The sequence below is a fragment of the Populus euphratica genome, unplaced genomic scaffold, assembly GCF_000495115.2.
Source record: "Populus euphratica unplaced genomic scaffold, PopEup_1.0 scaffold10.1, whole genome shotgun sequence".
Taxonomy (NCBI): domain Eukaryota; kingdom Viridiplantae; phylum Streptophyta; class Magnoliopsida; order Malpighiales; family Salicaceae; genus Populus; species Populus euphratica.
In genome coordinates, this window is record NW_011499856.1 from 3,639 (window position 1) to 13,365 (window position 9,727).

A 9,727-nucleotide genomic window follows, 5' to 3' on the forward strand; every position below is an offset into this window, starting at 1 on the left:
TGATGACCTCTTAATTTGCTTATATACTTCTGCCAATTCCAAGCATCAAAAGTAAACCAGAAAATGAAGCACACAACAACTATTATGTTTGGCTACGCCTTAATGTGCCAATTTAACGGGGGAAAGGACAATAATTATTATACAACATTCAATTGCCTTCCAACAATTATGCATGACTATGTGATGCAAATGGAAATACGATGTCAACAAATATGCAGAGAAAAGACAGAATTTGATGAACCCAAAGGATTGCAGTTATGCAATTTAAATTTATAATTTTATTCTCTACAATAAAGTTTAATGAAGTTTAAAGAGGTTAATTTACAAGTTCTTTTGATAGGCTATGAAACCGATCTTTACTAGGGTTAAAAAAAAGAATTTTAAAACATAAAAAAATATAAAATTAAACATGAAATCTCGACCGACAAGGTGGTTCCTATGTATTAAAATAGAATCTCCTAGAAAAATTTAAGCTCAATTAAATATAATAAATTAAAAAGTTATAGCTTCTTTTAATTATTATACAGATCTAGCACGATCAGATCTTTTTTTAGATTTAGCGCTATCCTAATAGTCTAGGAAAACATATGTTAGGTAATCTGTATGTGGTGTATCATCTTCTAGCCGTGTGAAAGATTCTTTTTTGACTACTTAAAACCTTAAGGTTTTGTAGCCCGACTGCATCAGATAAATTCTTCAATTAATATCTTCGAAAATCTAGATAAGGGAATAGAGCTGCGAGTGTTTGAAACATTTAGTTTTATGTCCTCCTCCATGGCTAGATATTTGAAACATGGAGATTGAAACAGATGTTTCAAACATCTGCCGCTCTGTGCCTTTTCAATGACTTAGAAGGCACTGATGTTGCAACTCTTAACCGGCATTCTAGCCCATAAATATTCCAAGGAATATTCTTTTTTGACTTTGACTTTAGAATATGGCTCGGAGCTTGGCTTGGCTTCGGAATATGGCGCGGCTCAAATATGGCGCGCGTGTGGCTCACTCGTCTTCTTCCTCGGGGCGCGTGGGCTACAGTGCTGAAATTTCAGACGGAGAGTGTGGTCCACCCCATGCTCCGATTGATCTGATTTTTGCACCGTTGAGTTCGTATGGATGAGCTCTACACTTTGGAATGATCAAAACTTGTTTTTGACAACTTTGAAAATTCGGATATTTCCCAAAAATACCTCTGTTTTCTGACGAACGGGGCTCTGATACCAATTGTTGGTGGGAGAAACCACTTGTGGTGGCTTTGAAACACTTAGAGGGGATAAAACACACTCTTTTATTTCAAGAACAAAACTTACAATAACATAAACAAAAGCTTACAACAACCCCTCTCTCTTTCTCTCTTTCTCTCTAGTGTTTCTCTCAATCTCTCCACTCTTAATTGCATAAGTTTAGCTATCTATTTATACACGAAATCAAAACAAGAAAATTCAACCTTCAAGTGTGAAGGCGGTTGTGGCCGACGGTGTGAAAGCGGCTGGCGGCCGGTGGCTGGCGGCATGCAGCTGGCGGCTGGCGGCTGGTCGGTTGGTGGCTGGGCGGTGATAGCTGGTGGCTGCCTTCCTTGACCTTCTGGATTAAGTTTACTTCAACATCTACTACATGGGCCACAGAACAACGAGTCCAAGTCTAGATTTTTGGACAAGATAGCACGTTGAAGTTCTGTTTTTCACAGACAAGATAAATGCCACGTTCTTGAAACGTTAGCTTCGAAAGCTGAATAACTGAGACAAAAAGTACTTGGACGAAAACACGCTTGCAAATAAATTCTGCCCCATCATTGCCCCCTGCCTAGCTTGATGAAATGGAGTGACCCTACAATGGTGACCTTGCATTTAAATCTTACAAAGTACACATGTGAGCTGTAAGAGATTGAATTTGTTCCTCATGTTAATTGAGTCACCAAGATGTTCATAATTGAGCACTTGAAATTGACCTGAAAATACGCTTACGTGCAGACACACTCATGCGTGCATGCGAGCTCTAGAGAATTCGTTGTCTGGTCTAGATATCCAACTTGGGAGAAAAAGTTGATACACAAAATTAATATTGTTGATTGTATCATTTTCATGTTTCATCAACTTAACCACCGTGTTTCACAGATGACTCGTGTACTGCCATGAAAGAAAAATAATTAGCTTTCCATCCATTACTAATGGCAGTCCACTTTTCTATCTCTTTTGTTAAAATTTCCTGCTGTAATTAGTGTTTGTGGAAATTTATTGGCTAACGGACATAAAAAGACTGATTACAAGTAGTTAGAAGAGAAGAATTAATAGCAAGAAAGTTGGGGCTCCATGTAGAGGAGTACTAGTTAAAAAAGGAAACGTGCTGCTGTTAAAAGATGATGGTAATTTAGGAGGCAGTTCAGAGGTTTTAGTGATTAGAAATTGAAATGAAAGTAGTTCGATAGTAAAGATCTCTAGCTGTAATAGTTTAGTAAAAAAAGAACTTAGTTTATAGTTTGGAAATTGTTGAAGTATGCGGAATACACAAAACAAAAACTTTGTTGCTAGAAGATGTAATACAAGAAGAGTTTTAGGACAAAGACTTTGAGATTAGCATAGTTTTTGGCTTGCTTTACGGATGATGCTTGCATGGCTATCTATAGCCTTCCTAACTAACTTTAATGGAACAATCTAAACAAATTTTCCAACCAGAGGACTTGCTGGAAATTTAGCCAATACACAAGAAAATTCTAGAGTTTTTTGAATTATGGACAAGCATTCTTTTTTTCCCAAAACATTCCTAGTGTTTGTTTGATTTTTCTGGAACTTTCCTAACTTATCTTAGAACTAGTATTTTGTAGTGTTTTATAGAATTTATCTCTAGAATCTTGTTTAAGTGCGTTAATAATTTAACACTTCTTCTTAATGCACTTAATTGATATTCCTAATTGTTCTCGTAATGACTTGAACTTGAATCGTTGATGCATATTTGCTAATTGTTCTTTAATCCTGCAATACTTAAAAGTGAATTTTTTATTGCCAACTACTTCAAAAAATGATATTTGATTAATATATAATTAGTCCTACTATGGAATACAGGATTTTTCATCATAGTAATTGTTGATTTATTATCATATAATATCGTTGTAGATCCTTATTGACATTCTCTCATAGCTTCTAGTATTTTTTTAAGCCATATAGCTTGACTTGTTGCTCTTACGGTTTCAACATACTTTGTTTCAATTGATAATTTTGCTATAGACACTTTCTTTTTAGATGTCTAAGAGAATATTCCAAAACTGAGTCAAAATGTATAGCCTGAAGTGCTTCTTATATCATCAATTGATCTAGCCCAATCATTGTATGTCCATCTATATAGTCTTACATCAATAATTAATATATACCATATGCCATACTCTTTTGTTCCCTACAAGTATCTAAGTATTCTTTCAACAGCTCCAAAGTGGATTTTTGGCTTGGACTTTACATGAACCTTAATAGTAGACTTGTTGCATACATTATATCTAGCCTTATTATTGTTAGATATAAAAGCTTTTTATTAAACTTCTGAATATTGATGTGTCCTTCTTTTTTTAATCCATCTTTCTTTTATAATCTCTTATTAGTCACAAATGGAGTAGCAATTGCATTATATCCTGTCATCTGTAATTTCTTCAAGAGTCTCTAAGTGTATTTCTTTTACGAGATAAATATTTCTTCATTTTCTTGCTTTATTTTTATCCCTAAAAAATAATGCATCAAACCCAAATTTATCATTTTAAAAGTCTTCATCATATCTTGAATCATCTCCTTGTTATTTCCATATAGATAAGATCATCCACATACAGAGAGATTGAGAGTGTTAGAGTTACCTTGGTTTTTTAATGTACAGTGTTGGCTCACTCTTACTTCCTTTCAATCCTTGTTCATTAAAGTAGTTGTCAAATATGTTATACTAGACCCGTGGTTTTTGCTTGAGCCCATACAATACTTTCTTTAATTTTAATATTTTATTTATGCTACTTTTTACTAAAAAATTAAATGGTTACTCCACATATATTTTTTATTCTAAAACTCCATTCAAGAAAGTATACTTCACATCAAGCTAATAAATTTTTTTATCTTTTTTGAGCATTTAAAGCAATTAATGCTTAAATAGTGTCTAGCTAAGCAACTGCAACAAATATTTTATCATAAACAATGCCAGGTAGTTGAGAATAGCTTTTGCTACTAACCTTGCTTTATACTTTTGTATTGAGATATTAGAGTTAAACTTTGTTTTATAGACCCACTTAACTCTAATAACCTCTTTATCTTTTAGTTGATTCATTAGCTCACAGGTCTTATTTTTCTCAATCATTTTAATTTTTTTTTTCATTGCCTTCACCTAAACTTCTTTCTTAGATGTAGCTTCATAGCTTTTAGGCTTGCTTCACAACTGTGAAACTGTAGCTTTTATAAATGTTAATTAGTGACCTTATTTTACTAACTAGTGAACTTGAAGAAATTCTTTCTTGCCTTATAATTGATGGTGATCTAGGTGAACATGGAGGGGTTGATGATTGACTTGTTGATGAAGAAGATCATGGTGATGATAGTTGATTTCTACTTTCTTCAACATCTCCTTTATCAGCTTAAGTTTAGTGATTATTCTTTTTTCAACTTTTTCTTCATCCCAATTCCACTTAGCATTTTTATCGAACTCAATATCTCGACTGATAATTAGTTTCTTGGTCTATAAATTGTATACCCAATAGCCTTTTGATATTGAACTATAGCTAAAAAAAATATTCCTTTCTCAGTCTTGTTATTGAACTTACTCATTTTTTGCCTTTGGAATACAAGTGTAACATATATTGCCAAAAACTTTGAGATACTTTGCTAAAGGCTTCCTTCCTGGCCATGCTTCCACTAGTGTTTTATTTGTCATTGTTTTTGCTGAACATCTATTTAGTATATATATAGTAGTGGATACTACCTATGCCCAAAACTTATTTGAAAGACTTTTCTCCTTTAGCATTGATCTTGCCATCTCTAATATTGTCCTATTCTTTCTTTCTGATACTTCATTTTGTTTAGGAGCATATTCTAAGATAAGTTGTCACTTGACAGCTTCTTCTTCGCAGAGTTTTGCAAACTCTTTTAAGTTGTATTTTGTACCTTGATCACTCCTCAACACCTTAATATATTGGCCATTTTGCTTTTCAATATAGTTTTTAAATTTTTTGAATATATGAAAAACTTCTCATTTTTCACGCATGAAGTAGCCATTCTAGTATAATCATTAATGAAGAGAATGAATTACCTTTTTTGATTTAGTGACAATGTCCTCACCGATCCACACTCTAATGAGCTTTTTGCTTTCTAAGCTCCTCTAAAAGGAAATTATCGTCTTAGTTGCTTGCCAAGTAGGCAACTTTCACAAACATCATTTACTTTGATTGTTTTTGGAAGATCTTTCATCATATTCTTCTAACATAGGTCCTTCAACACCTTGAAATTAAAGTGGCCAAATCTTCGATGCCATAACTTGGAATCATCAACTTGTGCCTTCATTGCAGTATTTTGGATATATTGTCATCTGATAGGAAAACATCTATTTTTCATCCTTATTACCCTTTTTTTTATCATATATGGTGTAACGATCTCCATCAAAGTAAAGAGCTTAACCTTTTTCCTACATCATGCCTACACTGAACAAATTATTTTTGAAATTCAAGATAAGCAATACATCGTTGACAAATTACATACATTTCTTTGTCTCTATAATGATATTGACTTTTCCTTTAGCCTCAACCTCTGTATTTTTTTAAAATTTGACTTTGGAATTGACTGATGAGTCTAAATTGTGAAATAGGATATCCTTACTTGTCATGTGGTTACTGCACATGCTATCAATATACCACATATCTTATCTTTAGTGGTAGCATGATAGCAATAGAATAACAACTCTTTATCATCCTTTTTTCCATAAAAAATTGCTTGGTGATTATTTTTTATGTGACAATCCTTTTATAGATGTGTGAACCATCCATAAAAGTGACATTATAGTTTACCATGATTCTAACAATCTTTCTCCAAATGATTTGTATTTTTAAAAATGTTGCAAGAAGGATATTTTCTCCTTGGCTGGCTATTTTTTCTTCTAAAGTTTTATTTTCTTGTAATACATTTCAAGAATTATTTGTAAATTTCTCAGAATTATGTCTAGATTTTTAAGACCTTATATTAAGCTCAGACTGAAAGGCACTCTCAATAGTCTTTTTCATAGCTTCTGAGCCTTGTATTATATGTTTCTAAAAAACCTATTAGTTTAGCTACTGGCATGGTTGTTAAATCTTTTGATTATTCTATAGTAGCAACTATAAAGTTATATTTTCTTGTATGACTGACTAGGATTTTTTCCAACAACTCTTTGATTAGTAATATTTTCTCCTAAAGATCTCATTTGATTTACCACAACTTTAGTTCTTCCATGATAATCTTTAACGGTCTTAGAATCTTTTATTTTTAATTTTTTCCAACTCTCTTTGTCATGTTCAGATTTTAATGGTGTGTACCTTAGAATTGCCGAGAAACTCCTCTTACAACATATCTCATGCTTGCTTTCCTGTCGAAGCTCCAGTAATCCTATGAAAAATTGTATTAGTTAGTGATTGTTGAATCAAATAAAAAGCATTAGTATCCTTTTGCTCTTTCACATTTAACTCCTTTTGTTGTGCTTCTTATAGAGTAGAGATATTCTTCGGGATGTTAAGTCTCTCCATAACAATGTCCCAAAGCTTTTGAGACTTGAAAAGTGTCATCATTTTTATTTTCCACAAATCATAGTTGCTCCCATAAAAAATGAAAAATGGCATAGAGATAGATTATGATGAATTTATAGTGGCTATAAAGACCTTAGTGCCCACTTACGATTAATTGGGGCTCTAATACCTCTTTTAGAAAATGATGGTAGTTTAGAGGTTTTAGTGATTAGAAATTGAAATGAAAATAGTTTGATAGTTAAGGTTTTTAGTTGTAGTAGTTTAGTAAAAGAAGGACTAGTTTATAGTTTGGAAATGGTTGAAGGATGTGGGATACACAAAACAAAAACTCTGTTGATAGAAGATATAATCAAGGAGTAGAGTTTTAGTACAAAGGCTGTAAGCTTAGCATAGTTTTTGGCTTGCTTTACATATGATGATTGCATGGCTATTTATAGCCTTCTTAACCAACCCAAATGGAACAATCTATAAAAGCTTTTCAGCCATAGAACTTGCTGGAAATTTAGCCTATACACTAGAAAATTCTAGTCATTCTTGAGAGTCCTTTCCTTGCTTGGGAAAATACTCTGCCCGAATAACATCATCTAACATTCTAAACATCCATGAATTTTCACTACCTCGGGTTGTTTAAGAAAGACTTCAAACTCCGAATTTGAACACCTAGTATTGCTCTTCCGCGGAGGTGAATTTGAACACCTAGTATTGCTCTTCCGAGGAGGTAGACATGTCCCCGAAGTCCCCATTCAGTTTTCGAAAAGGACTTGTCCGGAGATACCTTTGCAGAAGAGCAATATTTTGAAGCCTTTCCTAAACAACCTCAAGGTAGAAAAGATTCTTGGATTTTAGAATGTGAGAATTAAGTTATTATAACAAAAGTTTTACACAAGTACAGAAAGGGATAGCAAAAAATATTCATTGCACAGCACATTTTAGAAGAGTACAATTAACAGGAAAAAATAATTATACTCTATTAAGAGGACAGTAAGAATACAATTTTAGCATTAGATGAAGCCCAAGAGAATCCCATTATTTGTGACCGAACTTTTTGTCGCCGAAGAGAATCCTTAAAGTTGCAACATTTTGCTGTGCAAAGTGTCATTTCTTGCAAGTCCTTCCCATGCTTGAGCAAAAACTTTGCTAGGCTAACTTCGTTTTCACACTCTAAGAATCCATGTATCTTTACAACCTTGAGGTGGTCTAGGAAAGGCCTTAAAGCTTGGAGTTGAGATTCCCAATATTGCTCCTCTGCAGAAGTAGACAAGTCCCACAAGTCCCTATTCCATTGCTGAAAGAACAAAAATATGAAACAAAACTAAGGCTAAGTGTGCATATATATATAAGGCCGTAAATCAAAAGGAATTACATTTATTGTACTCACTCTTCTTTCAGTCGTGAAGTCATTGATGATCTTGAGGATGAGTGTGTGCAACGTGGGAGAGCTCCTGAATAGGAATGCTAATCCTGGTACATTATTTTTCTCGAAACCGGTATGCAACTCCAGAACCTTAAGGTTGTTAAATGGATGGAGAAGGTTTATAATATCGTTCTTGTTTGATAGAATCTGCCAAAATAGTGAGAGTCCATTCTCATGCACTGGATAACATAAAACTATTATGCCGGAAAAAAAAAAGATTGTGATAATTGAGCACTATTTCAGGCAGGAAGAAAGGCTTTTACCTCAACACATTGGCTATCAAGAGTTAAACTATGGACATGAGAGAGTCCAGATAAAAAATTGCACACACTCTGAAGCTTTTCCACGCTCAAATTTTCATGAAGTAGAGAGAAACCAACAGAGGCCTCATGCAGAGAGGTCAAGTTCACTAGAGAACTGCTAGCAGTAATAGAATTATATTCCCACGAAATGCTCCTAAGCCTTGGTGCATTAACTTTAAACCATGTCTTATCACTGTATGCATCAAAACAGCTTGCAACTCTTAAATTTTCCAATTTTGCAGAACAAATGTCCAAACTATGTAGCTGAAAACAATTCTCTATTGTTAAATCTTCAAGGGCTCGACAACAAACCTTGAGATGTTTCATCCCAAAACAAGCATCGAGATTAAGATTCTTTAGACAAGGAAATGACGATTCCGTAAACAAGTCCAAGAGGGAGGATTGTTCATATAAAATGACAAGTGATAGTGACAATGTGTGGAGTGATGGAAACCCAAGAGTCATTACCGAAGATGGAAGCAATCTAAAACCGGGATACCGAGATCTCAGTTTGAGAACCCGCAAAGATTCACTCGTTATGACTCCTCGAGGGAAATTGAAGTAATCACCGGTGGCGACTTCCACATCAAGTTCTTGCACATTACACCTAATTGCTCTTCGAATCAAACCATTTAGATGGGAGAAACTCAAATGTGCACGAAAGCGAAGGGCTCTTAGATCAGAATGCTTGTCACGGAGAGCTAGGACATTGGCGATGAAGTCCATCGAAGACCACCATCTTTTTGATTTAAGCTTTGGTGTAAAACAAATGGCCTTACTAGGGTTCATTGTGGTGAAATCAAGGTCAGGAAATGAGGACCAGAGAGATCTCCATCTTTGAGATAAGACACTGGTTTGAGCAATGGATTTAAGGGGAAGAAGCAAGAGAACGTGATGGAGGATAGCATCAGGGAGATCGCTGATCCTGTCAATGTCATTATCACCTTCATTATTTGATGCAAACCACAACTTTTTTCTCTTGGTGGATCTTGTTTCCATTACCATGATGGTGATAGTTGTGTTGAATATATCTTTCTGTATTGTAAGCTGCTATCAATTTAGATTAGGGTTTGAAAGTTTCGAAAGTGTGAAGTAAGATGATGAAAGAGTGCTTGAGTTTGTTTGCACTTCCCTTCAACTTTTAATTTCTTTTTTTACTATTATTTTTTGAATAATTCACGTTTGAGTTTGAAAGTTTCAAAAGAGTGAAGTTAGGATATTTTTAGCAGATTTCTTGGCAAGGCTTGCGTCTAGGTTTGACATCTCCAAGCAAGTGTGGAAGTCTCT

At 34.3% G+C, this 9,727-nt stretch overlaps 1 protein-coding gene across 1 annotated transcript; it reads right to left on the bottom strand.

Moving 5' to 3' along the window:
- Positions 1-7,694: 7,694 nt before the first annotated feature.
- LOC105123178 (putative F-box/FBD/LRR-repeat protein At4g03220) lies at positions 7,695-9,439 on the bottom strand. The gene is made up of 3 exons (XM_011022687.1): positions 8,402-9,439; positions 8,103-8,285; positions 7,695-8,009 (listed from the first exon to the last, which is right to left on the bottom strand). The coding sequence occupies exons 1-3, from the start codon at positions 9,437-9,439 to the stop codon at positions 7,695-7,697; spliced, it is 1,536 nt and encodes a 511-aa protein (XP_011020989.1).
- Between the last annotated feature and the right edge of the window lie 288 nt (positions 9,440-9,727).

Bases quoted from the DNA above. Each gene is read 5' to 3' on its own strand.
- LOC105123178 (XM_011022687.1), bottom strand. From the start codon at position 9,439: ATGGAAACAAGATCCACCAAGAGAAAAAAGTTGTGGTTTGCATCAAAT. The intron at 8,286-8,401 runs GTAAAAGCCTTT...CTATTTTGGCAG, and splicing joins TTGATAGCCAATGTGTTGAG to ATTCTATCAAACAAGAACGA. The intron at 8,010-8,102 runs GTGAGTACAATA...TTGTTCTTTCAG, and splicing joins ACTTCACGACTGAAAGAAGA to CAATGGAATAGGGACTTGTG.